Raw genomic sequence first — 16004 nt, 5'->3', positions numbered from 1 at the left:
TACACCACCTTTTCACGAAACATACACCAATCCATATGCTCTTTCCAGGCCGACACCGCAGGGGGCCTCTGGGATCCCCACAATTGAGCAATGTCACGCTTAGCTATCATGTATCCCAGAGTCACCCACCGCGTCTGCGGGACCGAATAGTCATTCGGTTCCCATACATTCAGCAAGCATCTCCTCGCTTCAGGCAGCAGCGCGACACGCGTAACCACACGCAGAACCTCATGCACACCACGCCAGAATCGCTCCACCTTCGGGCACTCCCACAGTATATGCATGAAAGTCGCCAACGCACCACAGCCACGCTTACACATTCCGTCACCAGCAAAACCCATACGCAGAAGCCTTGGCCCCGTCACGTAAACCCGGTGAAGGATCTTGAGCTGGACGAAACGAAGGCGAGCCGGGATGGCCACCTCTTTCGGAGAGGCCACCGCGGAAATCCAATCCTCGTCGTCCAGCTCCAGCCCGTCGGCAACCCAGGCCTCGCGGAGACTAGTCAGCAGGCACGATCTATCGTTGATCAGTTTTTTGTATATGAGGGAGATCGTGCTGTCCGGTACATGGCCATCCAGCACTCTGTCCTCCAGGGGGGAAGACTCCGGAATGGATGCGACGTCCAGGAAGACGGAGCCCAGCGCATGGCGGACTTGTAGGTACCGAAAGTACTCACTGCCCTGCAGCTGGAACTCCGCCTGCAGCGTCTCAAAAGTTTTGAATCCCCCCCTCGTCCAGAGATCTCCCACCGTGCTGATTCCGATCGTGTCCCACTTCTCGAAGCCCTTCGACGTCCACAGGGAGCCCAACCTCTCAGACGCATACAGCGGTGACGCCCGGGTCAAACGGTCCTTCCACCCCATAGCTGCATTAGCCGCGTGCCAGACACGCACCATGACACGCGTCGGTCCCGTCAAACGGGAGTCGGGCGCGCCAGAGTAGAGCACGCGATTGTAATCGCCACCGGGTAGGAGCATCTTATCCATCTCAAATGCCGGGTTCAAGGCGGGCCCATAAAGGCCATGATTAATTGCAGCTAGTTGGGAGGCCCAGTAATACCGTTTAATGTCCGGGAGGGCGACCCCCCCATCGTACCACGGGAGCGTCAATTTAGCCAGAGCAATGCGCGGCCTCCCGTCCCAGAACAGGCGCCGCTGGAGGCCCTCCACCTCACGGAAATAGCGTGCCGGGACCAAGTCCATAGTATTCTGGAGGGCGTAGAGGAAGCGCGGCAGGGACATCATTTTAAACAAGGCCGCTCGGCCGAGCGGCGAGAGCGGCAGACGCCGCCAGCGCACCACGTCCTCCTTCAAGCGCTGGAGGGGGGGTAGCAAATTCCGCTCATAGCGGGCCTCCGGGTCAAGTGTGATATAGATACCCAGGTACCGAAAACCTTGGGAGGCAATCTGGATCGGACAGTCCCGTGGTAGGGCCGGAGCCTCCCCGGAAAGCACATAGACACAGGATTTCGCCCAGTTGATGACCAGGCCTGAGTTGCGACCGAATGAGCGCAAAACATCAACCAGGACGATCAGTGATTTACGCGGGGAGGCGAGATACAGAAGGATATCGTCAGCATAAAGGGACACACGGTCCTCATGCTCGGGGGTCCAGCGGAGACCACGGATAGAAGGGTGCCACCGCAGCCACTCCGCCAGGGGCTCCAGGGCCAGGGCAAACAGGAGAGGCGACAGGGGGCAACCCTGTCGCGTACCCCTCCCCAGCGCGAATGGGGCCGAGACTCGCCCATTCACTACCACCTGCGCCAATGGGCCCGAATATAGCAATTTGACCCAGCTAATGAAACCCGGGCCAAACCCGAATTTCGCCAGCATCGCCCAGATGTATGGCCATTCAAGCGTATCAAACGCCATGGTGGCGTCCAAGGACGCCAAGATGGCCGGCTCCCGCACAAATGGGACACGCGCGAGTACCCCGTGCAAGCGCCGCAGATTGAGCGCCGTGTTGCGGTGCGGTATAAAGCCAGATTGGTCTTGGTGGACCAAATCGCCCACCACGCCAACCAACCGGTTGGCCAACACCTTGGCGAGGATTTTGGGCTCCGCGTTCAAAAGCGAAATCGGCCTATAGGATGTGACCCGTTCACGGGGCTTCCCCTCCTTGTGGATCACCACAATTGTGGCCAGACGCTGGTCCGGCGGGAGGGAACCCTGCGAGTGGGCCGCCAGGAACATCGCGCGCAGGTGGGGCGCCAACACATCCGGGCGTAGCTTGTAGAGCTCGATGGGAATACCATTGGGGCCCATGGCCTTGCCGGATGCAACCGAGCGAATAGCCAAGGCAATTTCGTCCGAGGTGGGAGGGGCGTCCAGCGAATCCCTGTCCTCCACCGTTAGGGAGGGCAGTGCGATGTCCCGAAGCAGGGCATGGGAATCTTCCTCCGAGCAGGGGGAAACCGGGGAGTAGACTTCGCGGAAATAATCCGCGAAGCAGGAGACAATGGCTTCCGGCTCAGTGACACACGCACCATCAACACTCTCAATCAAAGGCACCACGCGGCTCGCTCTCTCCCTCTTATCCAACCACGCAATCAATTTGCCAGCCTTATCACCCACATCATACAATCGCCCCTGCTGCTCTCTACTGAGGCCCCTGGCCGCCTCCGTGACGAGGGCCCGATAGGCCGCCTGCTTTAGGTGTAGAACATGCAACTTGGCGTCTGTTACCCCACTCCCCAGGTCACCCTCCAGTTCTGCAATCTCGGCCTCTACCCGGGTCACCTCCTCCCGCTCGCGCCGCCGGGCATGGGAGATAAAGGAGAGGGCCTCCCCTCTAAGGACTACCTTGAAAGCCTCCCACAGGGAGATGGCCGAAGAGACCGACCCCACATTCTCGTCGAAATATCGCTGTAAGGATTTGATCAAATCGGCACGAATGGTGGGGTCGCGCAAATACCATGCATTGATTGGGGCCACCCTGCCATCCCCCCTCGGGAAGACATCGAAATGCAACAACAATGGGGAGTGGTCTGAGATACCCCGCGCCAGATGGCGCACCTCCCCCACCCTCCCTGCCTGGGCCGCCGGGACAAGGATGTAATCAAGCCGCGAGAGGCTACCGTGGGCACCCGAGTGGAAGGTGTACTGTCGCAATGCGGGATGCTTTAATCGCCAGCAGTCCACCAGGCCCAGCGTGTCCAGAAGGCCGGGCAGCCACGCCTGTGCCCGGGGGAGGTCCCTAGGGGGATGGCGATCCATAGACCCAGAGGCTACCGCATTAAAGTCCCCTCCAACCACCAGCAGGCCACTCGGAAGGTCCAGAAGGAGGCGCCCCAGGTCCGCGAATGTGGTGGCTTGTAACCCAGGCGGGACGTACACTGATATAAAGATAAACACTCTACCCTCCATTCTTCCCACCAGAACCGTGTAGCGTCCCCTCTCATCATGGCGCACCTCATCAATCTCCAACGGGAGCGAGTTCTTGATCATAATACCCACCCCCCGCGAGCCCGAGGTGAAGCCGGAATGGGCCGCCAAACGATATCCCCGCCGATTCATTGCATGAAAGGAGTTACCTATAAGGTGCGTCTCCTGCAGGAAGACAACATCTGGTGAAATACGTTTTAAGTACTGCAGGACCACACCACGCTTAATCCTATCCCCCAGGCCGTTAACATTCCATGACAACACAGTCAAATCCCTACCCCCCATCATACGTCGAAACAATCGGTCGTCCCCCATCGAGCATCCTAAAAACAACAACATAGTAGCGGGTTTGCCCTGCGGTGCTAACAAACAACACCCCCCCCCCACCCCCCGGTCCCAACAGAACTCCCCCCTCCCTGCACCCCTGCATGAGCCCAGACAGCCCCCCCAAAGTGCAGTGTGCCTGTCTCCCCATAGCTAAAATACTAACTAGTCCCCCAGAGGAGGAGGGAAGCCCCCAACAGACCCCGCACGACCTCCATAGGAGGGGAACATACGCAATCAATAAATGGTGAAGGAACAACGTCCAGAGCAAGGCCTATTCAGTCACCCCTCAATTCTGATCCGGCGGGCCCTCCTCGCCAGCCGCGCCCCCCCCGCCCCCCCGGCCCCGATCTCCAGGCAGAGTGTCCAGCCAGTCCCCAGCCGCCTCGGGCCGGTCGAAGAAGTGCGTGCGACCATCCACCTCTACCCTCATCTTAGCTGGAAAGAGCATTGAGTACTTGAGGTTCAGGTCCCTTAGGCGACGTTTAACACCAAGAAAGCTCTGTCGCTGCTTCTGGACCGCCGGAGTAAAGTCTGGGTAGAAATGTACCTCCATGTTGTCAAGCTTGACCGGTCCCTGTTGCCTGGAGGTCTGGAGGATAGCATCTCTGTCCCGAAAATTAAAAATCCGGGCAAATGGGGGAGGAGCCTAGCCTGCAACAGAGATGGCCGCCTGAGCCCTCGGCTCCGCCGACTCGTCCGCTTCCCTCCCGTACCGCTTCTTCTCCTGATTGCGGAATCGTGCCTGTTGTGCGGTAACGGGTCTGGGAGGCGACGCTGCATCCGATGGTAGGCTCCCCGTCATTCCTCCTGCACTGGGAATGAAGAAATGCCCTGAACTCCTGCAGACGGCTGCTGAGTGGGTCCGGTCCTTTGTTCTCGGCAGCGTCCGGCTAGAAGGCAGCAACAGCGGCCATTACATGAGAATCTGAAACCGCCGGCGAGACGCGACAAACCACCGAGACCCTCAGAAGTGGCGCAACAGTTTCTTTTGGAGTCTCGCCGCTACGCTGCTTTACTACCGCCGAGGCAACAAATGTATCCCCCTTTTTGGAAGTTTCTCTTTGATTTCTCGCTACGTAGTGTAATGGAAGGGGCCATTTGTATTGAGTGATCGGCGCTTCTACACGGTGCCTGGTTGGACCGTCACTGTGCTGTCCCTGTGCGTGGCGCTGGACTAGAGGTTGCTGCCCTGTCCCCGTGGTTTGGCCCTGTCTTTCTGGGAGCTGACCGACTAAACAACGCCTGGACATGTATGCTAAAGACTGGGCTCGAGGGTCGCCACACGCTTGCGGATTCCGGGGACAGGGAGCTGGCATCTCTTCCTCTCACGTTATGCCCGTGAGCATCGGCGACGTCCTGGAAGCTTTGGCTGCTATGCGAGCTGCTTTTTGTTCCAACGCCCGTGACCTGGAGCGCCGGTTGGACGACGCTGTGCCCGTTCTCTCCTTGGCTGACCGGACGGGCGGCTGTGCGCGGAGCGGATCGCCGAGCCCAGGACTCGGCAGTCGTGTGCAGCCTCTCCGGGGAGACGTAGAGGAACTGACTGTGAGTGCACCTAACATCACCGCCGCTCGGACTGTCGTAACTATGGAGGACACAGTGCATTCTATATTTGGACGGAAACTAGAAGTTCGCCGTCGGATGCCAGGACTACCACCGCCAGCGGGTGCTGCTGACAAGATTGCTCTGCTTACTTTGAACATGTTGCCCGGGAGTGAGTTGCCTAATTTCGGTGGACTATCACTGTACGCCTGCCCGTACTGCACTCTTGGGGATAACACTGTCCGGTTTTGGATGGCGATTACTGGCTGTTGCCATCTCTCTAGGTGGTCACATCGGATGCTCTTCCTACTCTACGGGGCTACGCCGCAACTGCACTTTGCTGGCGCACTGGAACGTAGGGGTCAGGGTTGAGTTTGTCTTTTTCTAGCCTTGATACCGGTAACTACATTCCTGGGACTGTGCTGGACTGACGAGGAAGCTGGACTTTGGGTATGGTTTGCATAGGGGTCCGGGAAGTGATGGCCGGATACACTCCTGTCGATTATTTTTGTTATCATGGGTTGGCCCTCCTCCGTTGATAAATTTTTTGCACCGTTCTTGCGGGTGGGGCAGCCGGGGACCTAGTTTTCTCTGAGTGACCGGGACATGTATCGGTGGTGCTAGAAGACTATTGCGGGGGCTTACGCTTATCAATCATGGCTTGAAGATTCCTTGTTGATATTTTGGATGTTTCGGTTGGGTGTTGCTGCCTTACTTACCCTGCGCGCTGCTGCTGTGACCCCAGTTTTCTCGTCATATTGGGCATGTTATTATTATCGGGTGTCAGACTACTGTTGCTATTATTGGTGCGAGATGGCGGAGCTGGGGGACGAATAGTGGGCTCCTCCCCACCTTTCTTACTCTTATGAGAGTTTTAGGCTTCTATCCTTTTCTTACTCTCTATATTTCGGGACTCCTTTTCTTGGGCGACAGGCACACTGCTAGGGGGGGACAGGCCGTAGCCAGCTGCAGGGGTGCAGGGTGGGGGGTACTTGGGGGGTGGGGTTGCTTTCTTTTTTGTTTTTCTTTTTTGTTCTATGGGCCTTCTATTCTTTGTCCTTTTTCCTTCCCTGGGGTTTAGACGTTCCTTTCTGGGTGCCACGCAGCGACTCTGGTGTTTTCTTTTGCTATAAGACTATCTATCCTGACTGTCCAACACCAGTATTGACTTGTTGTGCTACGATATCCTGCTTATGTCTATCCTACAAGGAAAACTTTTAAAACTAGACCTCAGTCCTTCTGTAATGTATCCTCTGTGCTTTCAGTAAGTTGTAATGTACCGTATGTGTGAGCCCCCTGGGCTCCTTGTTGACTTGTATTTGCCTTTTTTCTATCAATAAAGGTCTTAAAAAAAAAAAAAAAAAATCCGGGCAATGAGAGGCCGCGGCGGGGCACCAGTCTTAGGTCTGCCCCCGGGGACCCGGTGAGCACGCTCCACCGCAAAAAGCTTACTCAGCCCCCGGGGCTGGAGATGGGCCAGGATCAACTCTTCCACGAAAAGATCCGCCGCCTCCGCCTCTCGTCCCTCCGGCACCCCCACAATACGGACATTATTCCTCCGGGCCCGACCCTCGGAGTCCTCCAGTCGCCGGTCCATCAGGGCGCTCGCCTGGCCAAGCCGGCGCACCTCCTTCTGGAGGGCCACCACGTCTGTCGTGAGGCTCGTTGTGGTGTGGGCCAGGGAGTCGACTCGGTCGTTTGTTTTGGACAAGTCTGCCCTCACAAGGCTCACATCCACCAGGACCGAGTCTATTTTTTGCGCTAAGGTGTCGAAACGCTGGTCCACCGAGGCCTTCATCTCTGCGATGGCGCCCATGACGTCCCGGAGGGTCAGATCCACCGGATGAGCAGATGCCTCCGTCGGGCCCACCGGGGATGCACGCGATGTCTCCGGAGAACCCTTCTGGAGCGTGTAGCGGTCCATACTGTTGGCCTGGTGCGCCGTGCCACGGCGGGTCGTCTTCACCTTCGCCCGGTCGCCATCTTGTTTGGTGGACATGCTGGCTCTTCCACCGTCGTGCCAAGCTCCCCAAACGGGCCGCTATACCAAGTCACGGGTGCCAGGGGGGGGGCAGGGGCGACCACCGAACCGCGGGTCAACCCACCGCCGGCGGGTCAGCCGGGCTCCTGGACAAGGCCACACCACCGCACCCCGCTCCGCAGCCCGACCCCGCTTGAGAGCTAGGAGGGCGCAAAAGCGAAAGTGAAAGTGCGGGGTACGCCAGTCGCCCAGCCCCGCTCGCCGCTGTTATTCACTTTGTCCCCGGACCGCCCCACTACTCCAATCCGGGGGGCCGGCGAGGAGAAGGCCGCAACCTTCGATCGATGCTCCCACCGATTCGAGCCCAAAAAACGGGTGGCGCCTCAGCTCCGGTTCCCCAACACAGTCCCCTCAACAAGGACAGGATATCGCCAGGATTAATTCAGGAGGTCGCGGAGGTCCTCGGGAGCCTCGCACCTACGCGGCCATCTTGGTTGCGCGCTAGGCTCCTCCTCAAAGCCTTTCTACCTCTTTTTCTTAGCAAAGAAGTTCAGACAGACAACATAACCGCAAGATACTACCTTCAGAAGCAGAAGGTCACTCATTTTCTCCCTCTTTCCCTTCTCGCATTTGGTCATTCATCACTGCATTCACCTAATGGCGCAGGACTTTCTGATGGTGGACAACAATCTGGTGAACCTGTTAAGCAGGAAGCATCATTAAGACTATGAGTCGGAAATCCACCTGCAAGTCTACACCAGTACTTCCAGCGCTGAGCACTCCTGAAGTCGCCACCCCAAGAACGCCAAATGCCCAAACGTGGCTTCCAGGTATCCTCACCCTTTGTCCATGTGCAATGCACTATGGATCAGCTGGTCCGGCATATTTGCCTACACTTTTTTGCCTCTCCATCATGACTGCATCAAGAAGCCTGATGGAGGGATCGCCATCATACGCAAGGAATCCATTCAATACATCACCACAAATGACATCACCCCAGCCATGGAACACCTCAACTTCCAACTCCAAACAGAGAGCAAAACCACCATCAGGGGCACCTTCACCTACTGTCCTCAAGGATCCACATCCTGCCTTCTGCAACTTTATCACCGACTTTATCGCCCCCCTTGTAGTAGACTCCAACAACTAAATTTTTCTGGATCCCTCAACTTCCATCTCGACTGCCACAATGATATCAACATTGCCTACTTCTTTAACAGCATGTATACATCAGACTCATTCAACTCATCCATGACCCAACGCACACCGCAGGCATCACACTAGACCCCATTTTCACCTCCAGTGACCGCATCAGGTGCTGCCATGCCACAAAACTCACCTGGACCAACCGCTCTATTGCCCACTTCAACATCACCTGCTCACGGACCTCCATCCCCAATGCAGCTAGAGCAAGTGTCTCAAAGGACACAGGGATCAACGCCCTAAGCTCCCCCCATTCCTCCAACAAGCTAGACCAGTACGTCAAAAACTTCAACATTTGGATCACCAATTGCCCCAACAGTGTAACTCCCATCGGCAATAACACCCACAGGTGGTCCATCAAATAGGCTAGCTGTTACACTGAAGACCTCATAACCGCCAAACAACATTGTAAACAATTGGAAAGGAGATGGTGCACCAGCAAGGACACAACTGGCAAGACCACCCTCAAGACAGCTCTCAATCTCTACCACAGACAGTTGAGCGAATCGAAGAAAAGGGCCTTTGCCTCACGCATTGAATCAAGCTCCAATAACAGCAAAGTACTCTTCAACATCATCAAACAGTTCTCCAACACCTCAGCTGCAACAAACAACATTCCCCCCTCACAGGAACTCTGTGACGACCATGCAAACTTCTTCCACAATAAGATCGCCAACTTCTACAGAAACTTCATATCCCAGCCCAAGGCCACCGTCTTCTTCAAGCAACACAATGACCTTGCTACCACCATGTACATCTGACTAACTGAATGGAGACAGCTCACCCCACAGAACACTGCCTCCATCATGAACTCTGACCATTCAAGGGCCTCAAACAACCCATGCCCTCACCACATCTTCAACATAGGTGAAGCCAGAATCAGCCACTTGTTTACCACCTTCTTCAACACCTCAATTGCCATGGCCATCTACGCAAAGGACTGGAAACATGCAGAAGGTAGCGCGCGCCCTTCAAAAGAAAGCATTGGCAGACTCCATCAAACTTAACAACTACCAATTGATCTTCCTGCTCCCGTTCCTGGCCAAGCATTAGGAAAAAAAAATGAGCGAACAACTTTCCTCACATCTGGAACGGAACCTCCTACTCCAGATTCTGCAGCAACCGCAGCACAGAGATGGCCCTAATCGCAGCTACGGACAATCTCCAAGTCATACTCGAGCGAAGAGAGACTGCGACTCTGATCCTCCTAGTCTACACGACACCCTTTGATACAGCCTAACACCACAGATCCATCACAAGACTGTACAACATAGGCATCCAAGGAGCCGCTCTCAGTTTGGATCACTACTTTCCTCACCGGGAGAACAGAAAATGTCTGCCTTCACCTCTGAACTCAAAGAAAACATGTGGAATATCCTAAGGATCCTGTCTCAGCCCCATCCTCTTCAACACTTATATGATACCTCTGTCCAGCATCGCCAAAACCCACAGACTCAACATCACATCCAACATCGATGACACACAACTCATCCTCTCCCTCTCCAAAGACACTACCAAGACCAACTTCCACAATTGTATGACAAACCTCGTCAACTCGATGAAGGACAACTGCCTGAAGCTCAACTCCAGCAAGACAGAGGTACTGATTTTTGGAAGCAAAAGATCCCCATGGGACACATCCTGCTGGCCCTCAGAACTCCGACCTACTCCTACCCTCACTGACTATGCTAGGAAACTAGGCCTCATCCTGGACAACAAGCTAATCATGATGACTCAGGTCAACACCATCTCCTTCTCCTGCTTCTTCATCCTTTGCATGCTTCATAAGATATTCAGTGGCTGCCTCAAAGTACAAGACACACCATCACCCAGGCCCTCATCTCCAGCTGCTGGACTATGACAACGCTCTACGCAGGGATCGTAGCTCACCTCCTCCGACGACTACAGACCATACAGAGCGTCACAGACAGACCCATCCTAGATCTCTCTGGATGAAACCACATCACTCTCTCCCTCAGGAATCTCCACAGGCTCCCTGACCCATGCATGCAGGACCCTACACAACTGCGAACTCGCCTACTTGATCCACCACCTGAACTTCCATCAGTCCACCAGACACCTTTGCGTCCCTTCCTTTCTCTAACCCTCAGCCCCTACATCCTACTTAGCAGATGCAGAGGTTGCGCCTTCTCTTACCTAGCAGCGAAGGCATGGAACAAGCTACCCTTTCGTCTACAGGCCTCCCCATCACTTTCAGAGTTCCAAAAGTCCCTGAAGACCTGGATATTTGCCTAATCAACTGAACCGGACCACTGCCTCAAAACCCTCACAGGTGACAAAAAAGCGCTCTACAAATCTACTGATTGATTGATTGGATGTCTTGTGACAAAATGAGTTGTTCTATTTGGAAAACTGAATGATTAATAAATGTTTTTTGTAATACATCATAGGTGTTTAACATTGCTGCAAATGGGGAGCAAGCTATAATTTAGGAGAAGTTGATTCAGGTAGACATAATTTGTATCTGTTGTTTTTAGCTTCCTCATCTCTAAATAGAGCGTGGAAATCATAAGTTTGATGGGGCAGGAACACAACCGACTGTCCCACTCCTTCAGACTCTGAATAAGACCGTAACCGTGCTTAGGCCAAACAAGTTGTAATAGAGTGAGCTATTGCAACAAATATATGCAGAAATTAAAGTTGATTAAGGAGTGTGCTTCACTGATTACATTTTAAAACTGTCAGACTATTTGCTTTTTTGTTGCTGCTCTTCTAACTCCCCTGGTTACATGCTGTGCGGAATGGGGTGGGATACTTGCCACACCTGCTAACTAAGATGAATCCCGGGGGAGCTATATAGAGGGTGTGGTGTATACTTCCTATTCTGAGTTTTCAACTAGGAAACAAGGCATATAATGCCGGACAATATTTAAAACCTCAAGTTTTGCATCTTTTGCCTTTTATTAAGGCCTTGTCCCCCCAAATATATTTCAGCATTGTTGACAATTCAAATTTCAATTTTGAAAAGCAATCACAGGATTGGTGGTCTGCTGACACTTGCAGGCCACCATCCCTGTGATTGTATCCAATGCCTAATGATTATTAATTAGGCAGATCGGTCTGCAACCCATTAAGATTGCTTAGTTTGCAAACCCACCTATTTGTAAATAGGGTAGTTTAGAAAGTAAGTTACTGGTTGAAAAATGATATTGCTTTTTGGACCAGATTTTTAGTACATCTGCTCCTCAATCCTGAACTTGGAACCAAATCCTAAGTGTATTTTACTGCTCAACTGATTTTATTTTAGATTTAATAATCTGGCTTTTTTGTAAGTATGCAAAATATGAAAAAGGTGACGTCTTTGTGTAACTGTATTTATGTTTACCATAAAACAATAATGGAACATCTGACTAGAAATTATCTCTGCTTATATCTAGTTCACCATTCATGGATGTGATTATTTACATTTTTAGTTCACTTTATTACAGTAATTTTTAACATTTGCAGAGACAGTGAAGCTAGTGGAGCTGTAGATGTGAAAAAGGAAATGGAAGGAGACAGTGTAAAAATGTCTGAACAAGGGTAAGAATGTCATATTTTATTTCTAAACAATCTTCAGAGAAAAATAAATGTAAAGACATGTATAAGTATCTATTTGTAAAGCACCCATTGTGTTCTAGCCTACTCTCCTTGTTGCATCAACTGAGATAACAGAAATAATTCATTTGTTAACACATTCACATATCACCCAAAGACAAGTGGTGTAGTTCGTTATTGATTGGGGATTTCTTTTGCAATCTATTCTGGAGCCTTATTTATTCATGGTCTGCAAAATATTGTCATGTGGCCTTCTTCAATAATGAAATACTTCGAATATATACTTATGTAATCACGATAAATAGATAACCGTTTTTAGTTTGGGACATCAGGCAACAAATCTTTGACAAATAAGTCATAGTTCTGAGACACAGTTTTCAATCTCCAAGGTGCACACTGTATTAAAAAAAATAGATTTGCTTTTAACTGCCGTACTTCGAGAACCTTGGCGTCCTACATGGTTTGTAGTTCCTGGTAGAAGGCCACTCATTTGCTCACTCTTTCCCTGCTAGCATTGGGCCATTCATCACTGCATTCACCTAATGATGCAGAACCTTCCGAGAGTGGATAACAACCTGGCGGACCTGTTAAGCAGGAAGCATCAGCAAGTCTATGAGCCAGAGCTCCACCTGCATGTCTACACCAGTAATTCCAGCGCTGGGCACACCTTGAATTCACTACCCCATGAATGCCTAACTCCCAAACTTCTTTCCAGGTATCCTCACCCTCAGTCCATGAGCAATGCACTATGGATCTGCTGGTCAGGAATATTTGCCTACACCTTTCTGCCTCTCCTGCTCCTTACATTGGTGGTGCGGAAGATTCTACAAACATCGCAGAAGCTCATCCTGGTGGCCCTCACCTGGACCAGACATTCCTGGTATACAGCTCTACAAGAGATGTCTTTCAGCCCCAACAAGAGGCTTCCCAAAAGGCTGAACCTTCTCAGCAGGAACCAAGGCCAGACCGGGCACCCAGACCCCTAACAACTCAATCCGGTAGACTGGCACCTGAGGTTCTAGTGTTTGGTTTCTTGGGGCTCCCCAGGAATGCATGGACATTCCGTGCGAGTCCCAAAGACCTACCACACAAGTATTCCATGCTGCAAAGTGGAAACAATTTGTCCACTTCTGCATCTCTAACAAAGGAGACACTCTAAGACTTGCTGCCCAAGACATCAATAGCTACCTGCTTCACCTGCAGAAATTAGGCCTAGCTTACAAATAGTGTTCACTCACCACTCTATACTCCTCTCACCCACTGTGCGGAAAACAATCTAACATGGAGTCCATGCCCATGCGCATTGCCAGCTAAGGGAGGAGTCACCATATCTTGTGACTCGAAAGACATCAACAAAGAAAAAAAACTTGCAAACATCCGAACCTAGCACTGATGGCAGGAGTATTTGGTAGAGCTACACGCTATGAACAGAAGCTTACAGGGTAAGTAACATTTTCCTTTTCCTAGAGGATCAAAGTAGAAACTGAGAACGAGCTCGAAAATTCAAATTTGGTAGTTGTGTGCACAGAACTATGATCTAATTGGTTTTTTTTGCTGATGTGGTTAGATTTTGAGACTCTGTGGCTGTTTGTTGCTTTGTTTCAGCTCTGCTAAATGTCCTTTACTACTATATACAATTGATTTTAGATTTTCCTGATTGGGTTTATTGCAACGTGGCAAAAAATGGTAACATGGTTAATGGGGCAGATGTGCGACCGTTTTTTGCAGTCGCAAAGGGGAATTTGGACCCACTATTAGGAAGGGGCGTGCAAAGGGTGTCCCTTCCTAATAGCAAGTCTCAAACCTATGTATGATTGTTTTGCGACCACATTTGCGGTCGCAAAACACTCACAGTTTACCACCCTTTACAAAAGGGTGGTAAGCGACTCGCAAATGGGAAGGGGTCCCCAGTGGACCTCTTCCCCTTTGTGAATGGGTTTGCAAATATTTTTTAGGAGCAGACAGTGGTCCCAGGGACCACTGCCTGCCCTTAAAAAATGAAACTGAACAGTTTAATTTTTATTTTTTAAATGCATCCTATTTTCCTGTAAGGAAAATGGGCTGCATTAAAAAAAGAATAACTGCTTTATTAAAAAGCAGTCACAGACATGGTGGTCTGCTGACCCCAGCAGGCCACCATCCCTGGGAGTGCTAACCATTCCCAATGGGGTCGCAAATTGCGACAGCCTCATTAATATTCATGAGACAAGCAATTTGCGACCCCATTGGGAATCGCAAACCGTGTCTGAGACACTGTTGTACATTAAGTTTAGCGAGTCGCAAATTGCGAGTCGCAATTTTGCACAATTTGCGACACGCCACATTTAATGGGCGTACATCTGGCCCCCTGTCTCTAGTTTTTGCTAAGTATTTAATTATTATCCTAAAACAATGTTGGATCATCTGGTTAGAAGTTCCTCTTGTGAGTACTCGTATTACAGGACATTTTTACTTTTTTGCTGAGACTATAAAATTGGTGTCATTGTGGATGAGAAAAAAAACATGGAAGGAGGAGGTGCAGAAAAAAAGTTGGGTGCAGGGTATGTATATCATGAATTAATGCTAAACACTCTATCCACAGGGAAATAAATTCACCAAATCTATAACAGACATTTCACAATAACCTCATCTCATGCTACTGTTACTGTGTGATGATTATTTGATTTCCTCCGATCTCAGAAGTAACTTAAGCAAAAATAACAGAAATTGTGCGGGGTATGGCTTGACTTCATAAGTTGCCTTCCAACACTTGGTTAGGCTCCATCTGAGTCCTGAAAAACTTGCATCATCCTGTTGATCCTGACCCCATTGGTACAGTTTGTTCAGTTCTCGAGTACAAGTGTACAGAGGGAGCGACGAACCCCTCTGGCGGCTCTTCATGCCTCTCCTGATACACAGGCTAGGTGCGTGTCCTGTAACTAGGCCTGGAGGGGAGACTGGGCCTAGAGGTGTGACGGGCCCCTGGGAAAGGAGATTTGGCACATTGCCATAAGGGTAGGAGTGGGCTTGCAGTGAATCCAAGGGTCCTGGCCACTGTGAACAGGAGCACTCAATTGGAACAGGGCAGGGGCTACAGCTCTCATCCTGTGTCTTGATGTGGGATGCTGCACAGCCTGACTAAACAGGAGCTGAGCATGAGGTGCAAGGATTCAATGCCCAGCACATCTTGGCTCATCTCTACGCCTTCGCGTCCCTTCAGGCTGTGTGAAGAGCTTGCTCAGGAGATACACCAGCATCAGGCAATAGGGTGTAAGGCGGGACATATGAGTATGCCCTCAACAACAGGCAGCCAGGTAGAGTGGCCATAGAGCCAGGGCCCACCTGGCATTTTAAAATAGCTACTGTTTGGGGATGCCAGGAAGTGCATAACCGTAGCCCCGTGATCAAGTAGGACATTATGGCATCAGGGCTGTGGCCAATGCAGTGCCTCATGTGGGATGGGTCCCTTTTTAGGTCTCGCTTAGGCACCGCATGCACTGTCTCTTTCAAGACATGCTGTATCTAGAATAGGGGGTTTAAGCACTACCCATCTTTTCAATTGGTTCCTTTGACTGTTCCTCGTAAGTGCCTGTTTTTCTTTGGTTAATTCTCTTAGTAGTCGCTCTTTTTCTACTGTTGTAATCTCCGATGAGGACTGCCCTGTTACATATGCTCTTATTCGTCATGTTATTTATTACACTTTGTGAGCACTCTTTCTTGCTTGCATCGGCTTGTGCTCAGCTGATGGCTGCATTTCCTTTCTTCAGCACACGCCACGCTTGCCCTTCCGAGCTTCAAAGCCAGCCAGTCTCATGGTTTTCTGCTTATCTCGTGCCCATCCCTGCTCGCAGTTCCATTAATCAATCTCCCCGGTGCCCTCCCTGCAAAATCCACCCGCCTGTCTCTGCTTGTTTTTTTACAGTTAACTAGCGAGGTCAAATCTATACTGCACTAAGGACATCAGAGACCTGTTTAAAAAATAAAAAAAACAGGCAAGAGACAGCCTGTGATCTCCTCCCCGCCCC

The 16004-nt window shown here is 51.4% G+C and overlaps 1 protein-coding gene across 1 annotated transcript in view; it reads left to right on the top strand.

Moving 5' to 3' along the window:
• The window catches only part of LOC146821407 (uncharacterized), a 1203178-nt gene that overhangs the window by 882901 nt on the left and 304273 nt on the right, over positions 1–16004 (top strand). The window contains exon 43 of the mRNA XM_085609844.1: positions 11911–11985. Coding sequence (XP_085465970.1) covers positions 11911–11985 — 75 coding nt within the window. The remainder of the gene's footprint in view (positions 1–11910; positions 11986–16004) is intronic.

Source organism: Triturus cristatus, chromosome 6 (genome assembly GCF_964204655.1).
Source record: "Triturus cristatus chromosome 6, aTriCri1.1, whole genome shotgun sequence".
Lineage (NCBI taxonomy): Eukaryota > Metazoa > Chordata > Amphibia > Caudata > Salamandridae > Triturus > Triturus cristatus.
This window is presented reverse-complemented; position numbering and strand designations above follow the sequence as displayed.